We start from the raw sequence: 19,714 nt of genomic DNA on the forward strand, positions 1-19,714 counted from the left end.
TCCACAGATTCACCACCCTCTGATCTAAGAAATTCTTCCTTATCTCCTTTCTAAAGGTACATCGTTTTATTCTGAGGTCATGGCCTCTTGTACTAGCCTCGCCTTGAACCTTCCCTCAACAGTCTGATGGAGGAAACCTTCTCTCAGCCCACCCTTCCACCCCTTAGTTGGACCAGCAACATCTTAAACTTCTCAGTTAAAACCGCACAGATGCTGGAAATCTGAAGCTTGAGCAGAGAACCTCCGCATCCTGCCTGTTTGGTTCAAGTCTGTGGTTCTTTCTCACTCCAGAGCCAATGAATTTGCCTATTGTCCTCCTGAGTGAAGGTCTCTGCCAATTTTAACTCGCTTCTTGTTGGGTTCTTCGCAAGAGAGAGGAGTGGGGGCGAGATTGTGTAGTCACTCTGACCGGTAAATTCCTGTCTCCCACTTCACAATTGGAGAGGGGCACATTTAGAGAAGGGTGTGGCGTTAACTCGCCTCTTAGCTTCGTTGCACGGTGAAGCCTAATCACCCTACCAAGGCTGACTCCCATCCCATCTCCAACCCTCCTCCTTCTCATCGCATCCTCCGCACTTTGCAGCAGCGCCGCCTTTCCCTTCGCCCACCGTGAACGGTCCCAGCAAGCGTGCACTGGCCCGCGGGAGCCCGGAGCGCTCGGGAACGCGCAAACGCGCGCCCCGGCCCCCCCAGCACAAGAGCCGGAGAGAGGGAGGCGAAGGAGGAAGGCAGCATCATCACCACCAGCATCAGCATCAGCATCAGCAGCGGCCGCTACATTGGCGTGCATGAGACTACTCGGGCTCCCCTCCGATCCGCACTGCCCGCTTCCAGACAGCATTCACCCTTGCGCCGCGATGAAACGGGCAAGGAGAGCAGCGATCCTGCCGACTGGCCGCTGAACGAGGAAGGACAAGGTGCAGACTTTGGGGGGGGGGGGGGGGGGGGAAGGTGGAGGGAGGGGTGGATGGGAGGTGGGGGGGGGGGGGGGGGGGGGGTCAGAGATCTCTCTCTACTGCTGCCCGTACCGGACGGATTTTTTTTTTTAACTGGTGCTGAAAGGACAGCGCAAAGTGACAGTCTTTCACGCCTCCAGGTATTGAAAGTTGGTACACAAGCAGAATGCATGGTGCGTCTGAATGATTGGAAGGAATGGGGTTTGGATATTGATTCGGCGCCTTGTTCTCTAACGCATTGTACAAAAAAAAAACCATCTGCAAAGACATGAGTTGCGGAACAAAACAGCTCCGGTGATATTGCTGAAATCTATTCTAGTTGAAGAATTGGGATAAAAGCTCGGATGCCTAAATTATTGTATGTGTGTGTGTGTGTGTGTGTGTGTGTGTGTGTGTGTGTGTGTGTGTGTGTGACTGGGTGAAAAGCCTCCCTCCACCACCTCCAGTTTAAATTCCATTTGGAATATTTTTGGAGGACCTAGAAACCAAGACCAAGAAGAAAAAGCGCTACCTGCACCGGGTTTTATTGGCCGTTTGCGTGATCAAGGGTTGTGTTCGTCCAAATCCTCGTTACATCCACCAATGACTGAGCAGGTAGTTAAAATGAGAATGATTTAACGTCGTGTTACGGGCGTTATTTCTGGCTTGCGGTTACACAAGGTGTATGTCTGTCTCCGTGGCGATCTTAAATCACATCACATCACATCACATCCCCCCCCCCCCCCCCCCTAGATCTGAAACGCGGTGATATTTTCTGTTCGGTCGATGCCTGTGCAGGGGTAATAACGAGTTTGTTGGTCTACTCAACGCTGCCCCTCTATCGGATTCAGGGCGACCTGGCGAGACTTGGTCGGGATTGGAATGATCTGAAGTCAGCGTGTTATTGGACATGGGCGTTGGCTGGTTGTACCGACTGGGCGCGTTGCTCCTCGTGTCTAGCCTAACCTGGCGACAGAGGTAAGTAGCAACCAGTTCCCCAACCAAGTTTCCCGGCCGCCTAATAGTTCGCAATGATCGAACCCGTGTCGCACCTTTAGGATACGAAGCGACGTTAGTAGCGCATGGTTGTATATATAATGACCCGCACAATTTTACATTTATTGTGATCCTTCACAACGGCAAAGGGGTGGAAACTACTCGAGTCGAAGGGCAGCCCGTGCCCACACACAATTGGCGATAGACACAGAATTGCTGGAGCAACTCAGCGGGTCAGACAGCTTCTCCGGAGAAAAAAGGAATAGGCGAGACCCTGCTTCAGACTGAGAGAGAGAGAGAAAATGGAAATAGAGGTATAGACGGTGATGGAGAGAGAAATAGAACAAATGAATGAAAGATGTACACAAAAGTGACGATGATTAAGGAAACTGGCCATTGTTAGCTGTGTGTTAGGTGAGAACGAGTTCAGACAATGAGACTCAACAAGCCGACTTTGAAGCTGGTACGACTTGGGTGACTTCAGAATAATTGACTCTAGATTATCTTGCCAGATCCACACACTTCCAACCCGGTATCCATTAGCATTCACGTTAGACCGGAGATGAAGGACTGTACGAACGTCGCTCGCTCTAAATGTAACGCCCCGTTAACCTCCCCCCAAAGACCAACCACCTAACAATAGTGCCTTGCTCAAACAGATATTTTTCTAGAGGCGACCGCATTAATATTGGCCTTTGAGTCAATTGTCTATTGATACAATGGGGGAAGGGTTGAGGCCACTATATGTTCCGCTCTCTGCTCTGGCATGAACGTTAAATCAATGTACTATAACCAGAATCATCTTCCGTCCAAAGCAAATTACCAAATGTCGCGTCAAAATTTTGGAATAATAGGAGTAATAAGAAGGAACTGCAGATGCTGGTTCATACCAGAGAGAGAGGGAAAATATCGGAGTAACTGAGCAGGTCAGGCAGAATCTCAGGAGAAAATGGAAAGGCGACGTATTATTACGCATTTCTTCAGTCCGCAGAAGGATCTTCAGACTGGAGAAGTCGAGACCCTTTCTTCAGATTTCTTCAGTCCGAAGAAAGGTCCCGACCCGAACCGTCACCTGTCCATTGTTTCCAGAGATGCTGCCTGACCCGCTGAGTTACTCCAACATTATGTATGTGCCTATCCTTGGTGTGATTGGAGATCGCTTCAAAACGGAACATTATTCACCAGTCGAGACATAACCTCGCCCATCAAGCTAAGGATTCTACGAAAGCTTATGAGTTGATTAAATTAGCTAGAAATTTAACGTGTGGAGAGAACCCGGTTACCCTTGACATTGAAGGTAGACACAAAGTGCCGGAGTACCTCGGCCCGGCGGGACAAATTATTTTGCGTCTAGCATTTTGTTCGATTTTTAATGTAAACCAGCATCTGCAGTTCCTTCCAAACCTTTGCACGTAAACCCCGTTTCAAAGTTTTTCGCAGAGTGCCGCTCCAGAGATGAAACAACGGAATAATGACAACATCACAATCTTCACTCGAATACTGGACAGTCTTCTGGACGGATATGATAACAGGCTCAGACCTGGCCTGGGAGGTGAGTTCTCTTCTTTACTGCCGCGCAACCTCTAGCTGCTCCCCTCAAATCCGATTGCACCCCATTCGAGTGTGTCTCTTGGTGTGCGGCCTGTGAGATCGGCCGCTCATTTTAGGCACATCGACACGATAAGTGCCGACCCGAATCCCAAAGGAACCTTGGGTGGTGGAATGCTAAGCGTATTGTTTTAAACGAGCCCATTACTAGCTGGCTAATTGCTAACAAGTCGAGTGGAACAAGTTCCATCTAAAAGGGGCAAGCGAAATAGGTCAATTAGGAAGTTGAACTTGGTGGCCACAAATGGCAATAGACAATAGACAATAGGTGCAGGAGTAGGCCATTAGGCCCTTCGAGCCAGCACCGCCATTCAATGTGATCATGGCTGAACATCCACAATCAGTACCCCATTCCTGCCTCCCTCCATAACCCTTAACTCTGCTATCCCTCAGAGCTCTATCTGGCTCTCTCTTGAAAGTATCCAGAGAACCAGCCTCCACTGCCCTCTGAGGCAGAGAATTCCACACACTCACAACTCTCTGTGTGAAAGAACATTAATAGTGATGGATACAATGGCAGCGGCTTACTTTTTTTTAAATCTTTTTGGCACTTTGTAGAAAGAATAACGGAAGTTAAAACTGATATCTACGTTACAAGCTTTGGCCCTGTGTCGGATACTGAAATGGTAAGTAACCAGAAATTCTATGGCCCACTCGATCACCTGTTTGCTAAACATTTTAGCTCCCCCTCCCTTCCCATTCCCTGGGCCTACTCCACTGTCAGAGAGAGGCCACACGCAAATTGGAGGAACAGCACCTCATAATTCACTTGGGCAGCTCACGACCCATCAGTATGAATGTTGATTTCTCTAATTTCAAGTAACCCCTGCTACTAGTTCCACTGTTCGCATCCTTGTATCCCTGTTATCACCTCTTCCCTAGCCAACAATGGGGCCATGATGAACTCCACCCTTCCTTGGTCATCCGCTGTCATCCCTGATTTGTTCTACCTCCAATCCACCCCCACCTCTACTTGCAGTCTGAAGGGTTCCAACCCAATCATTTTTCTCGGGAGATGTTGTCTGACCCTTTGAGATGCACTTTGCATCTACCATCGGAAATACTAATCTTGCTGTTCCAACCTTGCGTTTGACGGTTCCAAATAGTCACCGCTTTCTGCACCCCCCTACAGGAGTACACCATCGATGTATTCTTCCGTCAGAGTTGGAAGGACGAGCGGCTGAAGTTTAAGGGACCAATGCAGCGTCTGTCCCTGAATAACATGCTGGCCAGTAAGATATGGACTCCGGACACCTTCTTCCACAATGGCAAGAAGTCCATTGCTCACAACATGACCACCCCAAACAAGTTGCTCAGGTTGGTCGAGGACGGTACGCTGCTCTACACTATGAGGTAATTACCCGAGGATTTCCAAGAGATCTCACCCGATTCCATGCGCTCTCAATGCCGAACAAAATTGAATGTTTAAACCATACTCATCAAGCCTTCAAAGCAATTTCCTGTGTTTCCACCATATGACACAATAATACTGAATTGTAAAGAAAAACATTACAGTAGACAAGCACTGTTAAACATTCATCTTTGTTTATAGGAAACAATAAGATAAACATAATGAATATCAACGTCTTAAACCAAGGTTTAAACCTGACGAGATTTATTTTAGTAGATTGTACTTTTCATTGTCAGATAGCTGGTCTATATACAGGGAGAGTAATTTAAAATATGCTTAGTGAAGAATTATTCCAATGCTCTTCTCGTGTTGAGACTTAAACGCAATTACTGCAATAGAAAGAACAGTAACTAAGATTAATAGTGTGAGATAAAATCCAAATTAGCCCTTGTCTTTGTTAATTAGTGGCTCAGTTATAGCCAACAACTTGCTGGTTCCTTATGATTTTAAGTTGAAATCAAATACTACAAATTAAATCCTAAATGCTACTGCATCATTGCTATTACAGAAAGAATGCTGATATTTGTTTTGTCAATACAGGACTGAAGTGTTTGCCAGTCAAAGAACGATGTGTAGGCTGATATTTTCTTTGTCTGAAAATTTGGTGCCATTCTCATTAGTCACCACAGGATGGCTCCCTGGCTTTGGAAATGAAAAGCTTCATATGGGTACTGTTGGGATTTTGAAGTTCCACTCACACAAATTCCAGTGATATGTTTTTGTGAAAATAAATTAGTGCAATTTAAGGAGATTTATCAACTTTGAAATACTTGCGCTATTTTCTTGTAAGAGTATATTATCCAGTTCTGTTCAATGCTCAGAGTATTAGTTACCAAAGATAGACACCAAAAGCTGGATTAACTCTGCGGGTCAGGCAGCATCTCTGGAGAAAAGGAATAGGTGACGTTTCGGGTCGAGACCCTTTTACTGAAGAAGGTTCTTGACCTGAAATGTCACCATTCCTAAGGGCCTCGACCCGAAATGACACCTATTCCTTTTATCCAGAGATGCTGCCTGACCCAAATGTGGGCAAGTGGGACTAGTGTAGCTGGGACATATTGCTGGTGTGGGCAAGTTGAGCTGAAGGGCCTGTTTCCACACTGGTTGGCTCTGTGACTATGACCAAGTTGTGAGCGAGGGTTAAGGTTTTGTGAAGAAATTCCCGACTAAAGTGTGACTAAAGTCTGTACTGTTAGAGGGTAAATGATGCACTGGAACCTGGAGACATCGGATCAATGGTTCAATGTTACTTTATTGTCGCATGTACCTCTGTAGAGTGAAATTCCTTTTTTGTATGCAGTTTAGTAAAAAAAATAACTATACTTATGGGCCTGTCCCACTTACGCGACTTTTTCTGCTACTGCCGGCACCCGTCATAGGTCATTGCAGGTCAGCGAAAATGTTCAACATGTTGAAAATCCAGCGGCGACCAGAAAGGCGCTACGACTCTTTGACCGACTGAGGGGACTACTCACAACCATACAGGCGACACCCTGGCGACATGTCGCGGGGTGATGCCTGTACGGTCGTGAGTAGTTGCCTAAAGAGTCGTACCTTGTTCTGGTTGCCGCTGGATTTTCAACTTGTTGAACATTTTCGGCGACCTGCAACGATCTATGACGGGTGCCGGCAGTCGTTTAGTACAAGAACGCAAGAATAGTAGACCACACTGAGACAGTACACAAGAGTTGCCAAGTTTTTGGCACCAATTTGTGCAATTCAACTTCAAATGTCAAAGTTGTGATAATGAACTCAAAGAGATATCAGAGAGTGAAGGATGTGTATGTTGGGATAATAATTTTAGTGGGACATACTGAACTAATATTTGTGAGTGAAGGTGGGCAAGGTGGTTAAAGATAGTTCTAGGAAGAATTGTGGACAGTTTGGATGGGATTCATACTGAGAGAAGGGTTTTGAAGACAAAGGAATAGCATAATGATCAGAGTAAGTTAAGAGAACATAGGGCTGGTGAAATGGATGCACCACAGTAACCAGGGGAATGGGTAACCTTGGTGATTTGTACTATTTGGAATTGGGCAGGAGAAGGGAGAGCAAAATTAAAATTGAAAGTAATGGTGAACTTTTTCAGAAGGAAAGTTAGATGGTTTCATTGTATGTAGAATTGAGGAATATTCTTGTTCATCTAGAATTTCAGTTCAGTCTGATAGCTGTCACGATGGACTATTCTAGGGATGGTCTCTCTATCCTTCCCGTGGAAGTAAGATCTAATGTATCCTTAAGCAACGATCGTTTCCATCTTCCATGTTCTCCTTTGCAAGACTCCCAGGTGGTATAGACTTTCTATTAATTCTTTGACATGTCTGGCTCCACAGCTCCTCAACAATATTGTGTTCTAAATCTTCTTATTGTTTGGGATAGATGAATTGATCTGTTCAAGGATAGAGGGATTAGTTGTAAGGCAGTTTGGTGAGGATGCTGGACATTGTACTTAAGCAGGATAAGTAACAATGCCTCTTTATTAAACGTAGAAAAAGTACCACAGTTTACTATCTGGAACTTATAGAAACTTACAAAATTCTTAAGAGATTGGACAGGCTAGATGCAGGAAGATTATTCCCGATGTTGGGGAAGTCCAGAACAAGGGGTCACAGTTTAAGGATAAGAGGGAAGTCTTTTAGGACTGAGATGAGAAAATCATTTTTTACACAGAGAGTGGTGAATCTGTGGAATTCTCTGCCACAGAAGGTAGTTGAGGCCAGTTCATTGGCTATATTTACGAGGGAGTTAGATGTGGCCCCTTTGGCTAAAGGGATCAGGGGGTATGGAGAGAAGGCAGGTATGGGATACTGAGTTGGATGATCAGCCATGATCATATTGAATGGCGGTGCAGGCTCGAAGGGCCGAATGACCTACTCCTGCACCTATTTTCTATGTTTCTATGAATCATAACAGCCTTTTTGTCCACTATATGATTTACAGGTATATGGGTATTCTGTCATAGTTGTATAGATTAGGGATGACCAATAGCCGGGATACTGGAGAGGATTTCTCCGAACTTCTTGGAAATGGTGTTATGCAATCTCATTCAGAATATGGCACCAACACTGTGATTATCACATAGGATTGTTAACCTTCAGCTTTTTGCCCAAGTTTCTGGTGTGGTCCTGGAAACCTGCAACCTTCTGACTCAAGTGGAAAGTGGTTAAAGTGGATTTTAAATGGAGAGTGCAAATGGTATGGAGTATCAAAATGAACTGAATTCCCTTTGGAATTCATGGGCTCACAGATAGTGTGTGCTCTGTATATCCAGCCACAGAGGAGGAAGGAAGAAATTGCCAACCTACTAAACCAGCAAAGCAAATAAGACAAGAAGTGCTGGAGTAAATCAATAGACCAACCAACATCTCTGGATAACATGGATAGGTGTCATTTTAGATCAGGACCCTTCTTCAGACTCGAAACGTCACCTAGGCATATTCTCCTAAGATGCTGCTTGAACTGGTGAGTTACTCAGCACTTTGTGTCCATTTGCGTAAAGCAGCATCTGCATTTCCTTGTTTCTACAAACCACCAAAGCAACTTTATTTAGAGACACAGCATGAAAACAGGGCCTTCTGCCCACCAAGTACGTGCCGACCAGCGATCCCCGCACACTAACGCTATCCTGCAATTTACAATTATATCTAGCCAATTCGGCTCCAAACCTGTACGTCTTTGGAGTGTGGGAGGAAACCGGAGCTCCTGAAAAAAAAACCCAAGCAGGTCATGGGGAGAGTGTACAAACTCACTACAGAGAGCACCCATAAACAGGATTGAACTTGGATGTCTGGCGCTGTAATGCCCCTGTCCCACTTAGGAAACCTGAACGGAAACCTCTGGAGACTTTGCGCCCCACCCAAGGTTTCCGTGCGGTTCCCGGAGGTTGCAGGTGGTTGCCAGAGGTTGCAAGTAGTGGAAGCAGTTAGGGAGACTGACAAAAACCTCCGGGAACCTCTGGGAACCGCACGGAAACCTTGGGTGGGGCGCCAAGTCTCCAGAGGTTTCCGTTCAGGTTTCCTAAGTGGGATAGGGGCATTAGGCAGCAACACTACTGCTGTGACACTGTGCTGCCCCTACTGCACTGTTCAATGAAAGATGCAATGTTTATTGTGCTAGGCATCAGCCAAGTTAATATCGCAGAGTGATGAGGAACTTGGTGCAGCTTAGAATGAGACACTAAAAGATAGACACTATGGAGGGGAAAATCATTGGTATTGCCGTGGTAATGATATATAGTGCATAGGATTTAAACTAAGGTCCAGAGATTGGAAAATTCTTAGTTGAGCATGGAGGAATGGGATTGTAGATGCATTGTAGCATGTTCTTGAAGAAGCAAAACGGATCTGGCTATGGAAAGGGAGGCACCGGGTGCTTGAGATGGTTGACCTCAAGAAACAGTGTTACAACTATTCATGCCCTTGTGTTCAACTGGGATCAGGAATGGGACCAGAAGAGCAGTATAGTTGAAGGGAATGAGAGACTTGATGAATGGAGTGAGAGGCTTGACGTGCACAAGGAACTCAAAGAGAAGAATGATGGATTTTTAAAGTTACTTAAACATTAACCTTTAGACTTTGAGAGATACAGCGTGGAAATACGCCATTCGGCCCACCGAGTCAGTGCTAACCAACAATCACCCCATACACTAGCGCCATCCTACACACTAGGGACAATGTACAATTTTACCGAAGTCAATTAACCCACAAATCTGTACATCTTAGGAGTGTGGGAGGAAACAGGAGCACCTGGAGAAAACCCATGCAGGTCACTAGGAGAATGTACAAACTCCGTACAGACAGCACCCGTGGTCAGGATCGGACGCTGGTCCCTAGCTCTGTAAGGCAGCAACTCTGGGCCACTGTGCCGCCCAAACAATATTTCAGACCACTGGAATATTACCATAGGGGGCTCACACAATGATCAGCACAAGATGTTGTGGATGATTGACCCTTTGTGATACGTTTTAAATGAAAGTAATACTTGCATTTCCTGCTTTAAAGTTAGACTTAGGTGCAAGCTAATATAATATAATACACAATTTACACCAGCTTATTACTTTTAATTCATCAATAAATATAGACTTAATTGTGTTCTATCATAATGAACAAATTCATCGGAAACACCAGAGATACAGGAGACAATCGATGCTGGAATCAGGAGCAAAATATAGAATGCTGGATCAGGTCAGCAAGTCAAGTGACATCTATATAGGCAAAGCAGACACAAAATGCTGGAGTAACTCAGCGGGACAGGCAGCATCTCTGGAGAGAAGGAATTGGTGACGTTTCGGGTTGACTGATGTCAGGGGAGTGGGCGAAACAGAGATGGAAGGTAGTTAGGGACAGTAAGACTGGTGGGAGAACTGTGGAGGTGATGGAGAGAGATGGAACGCAAAGGCTATGTGAAGTTAGAGAAGTCAATGTTCATACCGCTGGGGTTGTAAGCTGCCCAAGCGAAATATGAGGTGCTGTTCTTCCAATTTGTGCTGGGTCTCACTCTGACAATGGAAGAGGCCCAGGACAGAAAGGTCAGATTGGGAATGGGAGGGGGAGTTAACGTGCTGAGCAACCGTGAGATCAGGTAGGTTAAGGCGAGCCTGCGCTTGGTCTCGCCGATGTACAGAAGTTGACACCTGGAACAGCAGATAGAGTAGATGAGGTTGGAGGTGATGCAAGTGAACCTCTGCCTCCCCTGAAAAAACTGTCAGGGTCCTTGGATGGAGTCAAGGCGGGGGGGGGGGGGAGGTAAAGGGACAGGTGTTGCATCTCCTGTGGTTGCTGAGGAAAGTACCTGGGGAGGGGGTGGTTTGGGTGGGAAGGGACGAGTTGACCAGGGAGTTGTGGAGGGAATGGTATCTGCGTAAAGCAGAAAGGGGTGGAGATGGATGAGAAGGGAATGGAGGGTTATGGTATGAGTGCAGGCAGGTGGGACTAAGGGAAAATAATTGTTCGGCACGGACTTGTAGGGCCGAGATGGCCTGTAATTGTTATATGGTTATATTATATGGTTATATGGGAAGATGTGGCCAGTAGTAGGATCCCGTTGGAGGTGTCGAAAGTGTTGGAGAATTATATACTGTATGCGACAGCTGATGGGGTGGAAGGTGAGGACAAGGGGGACTCAGTCCTTGTTGTGAATGGGGGGGAGAGGGGAGCAGGAGCGGAGTGGTGGGATATCAAGGAGACCCTAATGAGAGCCTCATCCATAATGGAAGAGGGGAACCCCCGTTTCCTAAAGAATGAGGACATCGCCGATAATCTTGTATGGATAACCTCATCCTGGGCGTAGACGGAGGAATTGTGAGTAGGGGATAGAGTCTTTACAGGAAGCAGGGTGGGAAGAAGTGTAGTCTAGATAGCTATGGGAGCCAGTAGGTTTGTAGTAGATGTCAGTCAATAGTCTGTCTCCTGTGATGGAGACGGTGAGATCCAGAAATGGTAGGGAGATGTCGGAGATGGTCCAAGTGAATTTGAGTGCAGGATGGAAATTAGTCGTGAAGTTGCTGCTTGACTTGTTCGATCCTGATGCAAAGTCTTGGTCTGAAACATCAACCATTCCTCTGCCTCTACAGATGCTGCTTGACCCACTGAGTTCTTTCAGCAGCGATATTTCCCTGAACTTCATGTATTGTTGGATTAAGAGGCCAATTAAGTTTAGTTTAGTATAAAGATACAGCATAGAAACAGGCCCATTGGCCCACCGAATCCGCACTGACAAGCGATCCCCGCACACTGGCACTATCCTACACACTAGGGACAATTTACATTGATACCTAGCCAATTAACATTCAAACCTGTATGTCTTTGGAGTGTGGAAGGAAACAGAAGATCTCGGGGAAAACCTTGCAGGTCACGGGGAGAATATACAAACTCCATACAAACAGCACCCGTAGTCAGGATCAAACCCGGGTCTCTGGCGCTGTAAGGCCATAGCTCTACTGCTGCGCCACTGTGCCACCTTTAAGAGTCAACTATGATAGAGCAACTGAAGCCACATTCAGTCCATGCAGTGTAAAGATGGCAGATTCACCTCCCCAAAGGGCACTTGCGAACTGGATGGACTCAAGAAAATTTCAAGCTCCTCATTGCTGAGTCTAGCATTTCAATCCATCTCTATTTAATTAATCAAATTTAAATTCATCAGTTACCATGGTGGGAATCAAACCTGTATCTCTGGATAATAACCCAGCAAAAGACAGACACAAAATGCTGGAGTAACTCAACGTTGAGTAACTCAACCGCTCAGGCAGCATCTCTGGAGAGAAGGAATAGGTGGCTTTTTTGGATCAAGGCTGAGAGACAGGGGAGAGGGAAACTAGAGGTATGAAAAGGTTTGGTACAAATCGAAGCCAGCACCGATGACTCAGGAAAGATGGAGCCCGCGATGGTGCATGGGTAGCTGTGGAAGAGGTGATAACGAAAGGATACAAAGGGGAAGTCCAGAACAAGGGGTCACAGTTTAAGGATAAGGGGGAAGTCTTTTAGGACTGAGATGAGAAAAACATTTTTTACACAGAGAGTGGTGAATCTCTGGAATTCTCTGCCACAGAAGGTAGTTGAGGCCACAAAATTGCTGGAGGAACTCAGCGGGTGCAGCAGCATCTATGGAGCGAAGGAAATAGGCGACGTTTCGGGCCGAAACCCTTCTTCAGTCTGAAGAAGGGTTTCGGCCCGAAACGTCGCCTATTTCCTTCGCTCCATAGATGCTGCTGCACCCGCTGAGTTCCTCCAGCAATTTTGTGTACCTTCGATATTCCAGCATCTGCAGTTCCCTTTTGAACAGGTAGTTGAGGCCAGTTCATTGGCTATATTTAAGAGGGAGTTAGATGTGGCCCTTGTGGCTAAATGGATCAGCGGGTATGGAGAGAAAGCAGGTACAGGATACTGAGTTTGGATGATCAGCCATGATCATATTGAATGGCGGTGCAGGCTCGAAGGGCTGAATGGCCTACTCCTGCACCTATTTTCTATGTTTCTATGTTTCTAAACAGTGAAAACATTTTTAAGGCGGAGATTGATAGATTCTTGAGAAGTACGGGTGCCAGGGTTTATGGGGAGAAGGCAGGAGTAAGGAGTTGAGAGGGAAAGATAGATCAGCCATGATTGAATGGCGGAGTAGACTTGATGAGTCGAATGGCCTAAATCTGCTCTTAGAACATATGAACATGAACTTATAAGATGACTCGGGTGGGGGATCTATCTATGGAGAGATAGGGAAAGAAAGGATTACTAGAAATTGGAGAAATCAGTATTCATACTGCAAACTGCCCAAGTGAAAGAATCCAGCCATCTAGGCTACAGGTGCAGTAAGTTAATCACCATACTGCCTTATCCAAAAAGATGCTACCTGATTTAATGACAAACACAAGCTGCAAAGTCAGGAGTGAGCTATGGTCAGTGTCATGTCTGGTTTATAAATAAAAACTATCTATTTATATCTTGATGAAGATGTCGGCCGCAGGGAGGCCTATTATCATTGGTACAGGTGTGAATTGTATGATATAGGTGCCTTTGAATGTGACCTCTTTCTATTTGTGGTAACTGTCAGGCAAAGTCATTTGAAGTCACCTACTCAGAGAAAGAATTCTACTGGGGAAAAGAAATTGTGACAGATAAATTTCCATATTTTAGCTTAGTTTAGAGATACAGTGTGGAAATAGGCCCTTCGGCCCACTGAGACCATGCCGACCAGCAATCCCACACACTTACCTAGGAAGTAATTCTGCCCCTTGAATTCCTATTAAATCTTTTCCCCTTCACTTTAAACCTATGTCCTCTGGTTCTCGATTCCCCTACTCAACATTCCCCTAGGGAGGAAATTGGTGATCCCGGAGAAAACCCATGCAGGTCACAGGGAGAACGTACAAACTCCGTGCAGACAGCACTCGTAGTCAGGATCGAACGCGACTCTCTGGCGCTGTAACGCAGCAATTCTACCACTACATTAAATATGTTCGTAGTAAACAGTGAAAGCTTGGACTTAGGTGGAACTGGAAACTTCGGGAACCCCAGGAGAGTCAGGAGGCAGGTATGAGGGTGAACACAAGAGGGAAGGGAGCAGTGGTGGGGTGTCGAATTGGACTCGGATGAAAACTTAATGGAGAGGTGCAGAGAAGAGGCAACAAACTAACCAGGAATCCAAAAGCAAAATGCAGTGGATGCGAAATGAAGGCGTGAAACGCTCAGCCTGTCAGCCTGCATCTGTGGGGAAAGAAAATGAGTTAATGATTCAGGTCAATGATTTTCCATCAGACCTGGGAGAAATTGGAGATGTTACAAGTTTAGAGATGGCAATGAGGGAAGAGGAGGAAAGAGCAAAAGGAAAAATCTGCCATTGAGAGCCTCAAGACATTTTACAAATGAGTTTGAGTTTAGTTTATTGTCACGTGTTCTGAGGTGCAGTGATAAACTTTTGTTGCATGCTAACCAGTCAGCGGAAAGACAATGCATGATTATAATCGAGCCATCCAGAGTGTATGGATACGTGACAAAGGGAAATAGTGAATAACTTTTAGTGCAAGATAAAGTCCAGTAAAGTCCGATCAAAGATAGTCCAAGGGTCTCCATTGAGGTAGATAGTAGCCGAGGGCTGCACTCCAGTTTTTGGTAAAATGGTTCAGTTGCCTGATAACAGCTGGGAAGAAACTGTCCCTGAATCTGAACGTGTGTGTTTTCACACTTCTGTGCCTTTTGCCCGAAGGAAGAGGGGAGAAGAGGGAATGGCCGGGGTGCGACTCATCCCTGATTATGTTGCTGTCCTTGCCAAGGTAGCGCAAGGTGTAAATGGAGTCAATGGAAGGGAGGTTAGTTTGTGTGATGGTCTGGGCTGCGTCCACAAGTCTCTGCAATGTTTAACAGTCTATGTTCTATGTGTATGTACTAGTTCAATTAGTTGACTAGTATTCAGTAACCTTAACAATTGATGCAGCGGAATGAGTTTAAATCTAACCATAACATCTGGAGAAATTAAAAATGTGTAATACTGATGTCAATAACATTAATGCTAATAACTACTCTGTTAGACTGTTGTGAAGACACATCATGTTTACTGATTTCGTTCATAAGATCACAAGGAATAGGAGTAGAATTAGGCCATTCGACCCATCGTCTACTCCACCAATTGCTGATCTATCTCTTCCTCCTAACCCTATTCTCCTGCCTTCTCCCCATAATCTCTGACACCTGTACTAATCGAGAATCTATCTACCTCTGCCTTAAAAATATCCACTAACTTGGCCTCCACAGCTTTCCCTGGCAAAGAGTTCCACAGATTCACCACCCTCTGAGTAAAGAAGTTTCTCCTCATTTCTTTCCTAAAATAACGTCCTTTAATTCTGAGGCTATGACCTCCAGTCCAAGACTCTCCCACTAGTGAAAACATCCTCTCCACACCCACTTTGTCCAAGCCTTTCACTAGTCTGTATATTTCAATGAGATCCCCCCTCATTCTTCTAAACTCCAGCGAGAACAGGCCCAGTGCGGACAAACGCTCATCTTAGGTTAACCTACTCATCCCTGGGATCATTCTTGCAAAGATGGAAACTTGACTGTGCTTTTCTTGGCATATGTTTGACCAGGCACACTCGTGTAGTTGACTCCCAGTTACCTTCTGAGATGGTGTGGGAACCTATTGAGTTTGGGAGCTATAATGGACAACAAGTGTTGGCCTTGCCAGCCATAACATACAAGTCAATTTTGAAATATCTAACTTAAAAGTTCCTCTTAAAAGGAAGACACACCGACGAACAAAGATATCCAAAGCAATGGACGTTGTGAAAGTAGGAGAATGTTGAGTAGGGGAATCGAGAACCAGAGGACATAGGTTTAAAGTGAAGGGGAAAAGATTTAATAGGAATTCAAGGGGTAACCTTTTTGCACAAAGGGTGGTGGGTGCATGGAACGAGCTGCTAGAGGAGGTAGTTGAAGCAGGTACTATCGCAACGTTTAAGTAACATTTAGACAGGTAAATGTATAGGATAGGTTTGGAGGGGTACGGGCAAATGCAGGCAAGTGGCACTAGTGTAGATTGGACATGTTGGTTGTGTGGGCAAGTTGGTCCGAAGGGCCTGTTTCCATGCTGTGTGACTCTCTGAGGCTATGACTATGTCTCTATGAAATCATGCTCTTTGCTTCTTGAGCATAAATACTTAATGTGCTTGTCGGAAACCTTTTTTGCCTTCTACCTTAATGGCTCTAAAATAAACAAGTTAAGATCCCATTAAAATAGAGGGCAGTGAATTTCATTACAAATGCATTAAGTGTTTGCATGTTTGGATCACTGAGCACAGTTTCACCCACTACAGAAAAGCAGAGCCACAAGCCAGTAAGAAAAGAGAGGGTGATCTTCAAGATCAGCGTGGGAAATAAAGGGTCAACAAAATACTGGGGGGAAAAAGAATAAAGTAATACGCAAGAGAATCCTAGCACCTCAGTTACAGGGAGAAAATGTTGGCGTTTGGATAACATGTAGTTGAATAGAGCCGTAGCACTTTGGGTTTGCTCTGCTTCAGACTGTATCAGCTTGTCACACACTCTCAAAGAGATTGAGCACATTTAAAATGTCAGCACATTTAAAAACAAAAAAAATTCTGCTGAGGATCCAAATCTCAGTTTCAACTTCCACCTGCACACTCCCTTTCACAACATCAAGCTTTCCAAGCAATTCAAAGTCAACAACATTTAAGGGCGGCACAGCAGGTGGATAGGCTACCTCACAGCGCCAGAGACACAAGTCCTGTCTTGACCTTGGGTGCTGTCCGTGTGGAGGGAAACTACGTGCAACATTCTCCCTGCAACCACACGGGGTTCCTCCGGGTGTTCCGCTAACCTCCTACATCCCGAAAGATGTGTGGGTTTGTAGGCCAATTGTCCTCTGCTAATTGACTCAAGTGTGGATGGAGCGGTTGAGAAAGTGGGATAGCATAGACAATAGACAATAGGTACAGGAGTAGGCCATTCGGCCCTCCGAGCCAGCACCGCCATTCACCCTAATCATGGCTTATCATCCACAATCAGTACCTCATTCTTGCCTTCTCACCATATCCCCTGACTCCGAGCTCTACCTATCTCTCTTCAAAGCATCCAAAGAATTGGCCTCCACTGCCTTCTGAGGCAGATAATTCCACAGATTCACAACCCACTATGTGAAAAAAGTTTTTCCTCATATCCTTTCTAAATGACTTACCCCTTATTCGTAAACTGTGGCCCCTGGTTCTGGTCTCCCCCAACATCGGGAACATGTTTCCTGGCTCCAGCGTGACCAAACCCTTAATAATCTTATATTTTTCCATAAGATGCCCTCTCATCCTTCAAAATTCCAGAATATACAACCAATGAACCTATGTCACATTACGGAGAACCAATGTGACCGGCCAATGATAGTTGGCGTGAACTTGGTGGGCTGACTGGTCTATTTCCATTCTGTGTCTCGCAACTAAAAATACATCTGAAGTGTAGCCACTCCTGTAACTCAGTGAATGTGGCTGACAATTTGCTCATAAGTTCATAAGTTATTCATAGGAGCAGCATTAGGCCATTCATAGAAACATAGAAACAGAAAACATTCGGCCCTTCGAGCCTGCACCGCCATTCAATATGATCATGGCTGATCATCCAACTCAGTATCCTGTACCTGCCTTCTCTCCATACCCCCTGATCCCTTTAGCCACAAGGGCCACATCTAACCCCCTCTTAAATATAGCCAATGAACTGGCCTCAACTACCTTCTGTTGCAGAGAGTTCCAGAGATTTACCACTCTCTGTGTGAAAAATGTATTTCTCATCTCGGTCCTAAAGGACTTCCCCCTTATCCTTAAACTGTGACCGCTTGTCCTGGACTTCCCCAACATCAGGAACAATCTTCCTGCATCTAGCCTGTCCAACCCCTTAAGAATTTTGTAAGTTTCTATAAGATCCCCCCACAATCTTCTAAATTCTAGCGAGTCCATTCGGCCCATCATGTCTACTCTACCTTTCGACCATAGCTGGTCTATCTTTCCCTCTCAATCCCATTCTCCTGCTTTTACCCCATAACCCCTGACACCTGTACTAATTAAGAATCTATCAACCTCTGCCTTAAAAATATCCATTGACCCTGTGACTAAAGAAATTCCTCCTCAACTCCTTCCTAAATGTACGTCCCTTTCATTCTGAGGCTATTGTCTCTGATCCTGGACTCACCCGCTAGTGGAAACATCCTCTCCACATCCACTCTATCCAGGCCTTTCACTATTCAGTAAGTTTCAATGAGGTTCCTCCTCATCCTTCTAAACTCCAGCGAGTTGGAAAGAGCCCTGGTTTTCAAGGGAAATTGGTCATCTTGTTCGGAAAAAGAGGGAGAGCTACATATAATTATAGGCAGCATGAAGTAAATGAGGTGCTTGAGGAGTATAAGGAATGTAAAAAGAATCTTAAGAAAGAAATTAGAAAAGCTAAAAGAAGACATGAGGTTGCTTTGGCAAGTAAGGTGAAAGTAAATCCAAAGGGTTTCTACAGCTATATTAATAGCAAAAGGATAACGAGGAATAAAATTGGTCCACTGGAGAGACAGAGTGGACAGCTATCTGCAGAGCCAAAAGAGATGGGGGAGATATTGAACAATTTCTTTTCTTCGGTATTCACCAAGGAGAAGGATATTGAATTATGTGAGGTAAGGGAAACTAGTAGAGTAGCTATGGATACTATGAGTTTCAAAGTAAAAGAAGTACTGACACTTTTGAAAAATATAAAAGTGGATAAGTCTCCAGGTCCTGACAGGATATTCCCTAGGACATTGAGGGAAGTTAGTGTAGAAATAGCCGGGGCTATGACAGAAATATTTCAAATGTCACTAGAAACGGGAATAGTCCCCGAGGATTGGCGTACTGCGCATGTTGTTCCATTGTTTAAAAAGGGTTCTAAGAGTTAACCTAGCAATTATAGGCCTATTAGTTTGACTTCAGTGGTGGGCAAATTAATGGAAAAGATACTTAGAGATAATATATATAAGCATCTGGATAAACAGGGTCTGATTAGGAACAGTCAGCATGGATTTGTGCCTGGAAGGTCATGTTTGACTAATCTTCTTGAATTTTTTGAAGAGGTTACTAGGGAAATTGACGAGGGTAAAGCAGTGGATGTTGTCTATATGGACTTTAGTAAGGCCTTTGACAAGGTTCCTCATGGAAGGTTGGTTAAGAAGGTTCAACTGTTGGGTATAAATGCAGGAGTAGCAAGATGGATTCAACAGTGGTTAATGGGAGAAGCCAGAGGTTAATGGTGGATGGTTGTTTGTCGGGTTGGAGGCAGGTGACTTGTGGGGTGCCTCAGGGATCGGTGTTGGGTCCTTTGTTGTTTGTCATGTACATCAATGATCTGGATGAAGGTGTGGTAAATTGGATTAGTAAGTATGCAGATGATACCAAGATAGGGGGTGTTGTGGATAATTAAGAGGATTTCCAAAGTCTACAGAGTGATTTAGGCCATTTGGAAGAATGGGCTGAAAGATGGCAGATGGAGTTTAATGCTGATAAATGTGAGGTGCTACACCTTGGCAGGACAAATCAAAATAGGACGTACATGGTAAATGGTAGGGAATTGAAGAATACAGTTGAACAGAGGAATCTGGAAATAACCGTGCATAGTTCCTTGAAGGTGGAATCTCATATAGATAGGGTGGTAAAGAAAGCTTTTGGTATGCTAGCCTTTATAAATCAGAGCATTGAGTATAGAAGCTGGGATGTAATGTTAAAATTGTACAAGGCATTGGTGAGACCAAATCTGGAGTA

General features: G+C 45.0%; 1 protein-coding gene across 1 annotated transcript in view; it reads left to right on the forward strand.

Annotated features, from left to right (window-relative positions):
- Positions 1–602: 602 nt before the first annotated feature.
- The window catches only part of gabra5 (gamma-aminobutyric acid type A receptor subunit alpha5), a 95,138-nt gene continuing 76,026 nt past the window's right edge, over positions 603–19,714 (forward strand). Inside the window, exons 1-5 of the mRNA XM_033023258.1 lie at positions 603–917; positions 1,787–1,913; positions 3,362–3,483; positions 4,098–4,165; positions 4,672–4,892. Coding sequence (XP_032879149.1) covers positions 1,846–1,913; positions 3,362–3,483; positions 4,098–4,165; positions 4,672–4,892 — 479 coding nt within the window. The 5' untranslated portion in view covers positions 603–917; positions 1,787–1,845. The remainder of the gene's footprint in view (positions 918–1,786; positions 1,914–3,361; positions 3,484–4,097; positions 4,166–4,671; positions 4,893–19,714) is intronic.

Source organism: Amblyraja radiata, chromosome 6 (assembly GCF_010909765.2).
Source record: "Amblyraja radiata isolate CabotCenter1 chromosome 6, sAmbRad1.1.pri, whole genome shotgun sequence".
Lineage (NCBI taxonomy): Eukaryota > Metazoa > Chordata > Chondrichthyes > Rajiformes > Rajidae > Amblyraja > Amblyraja radiata.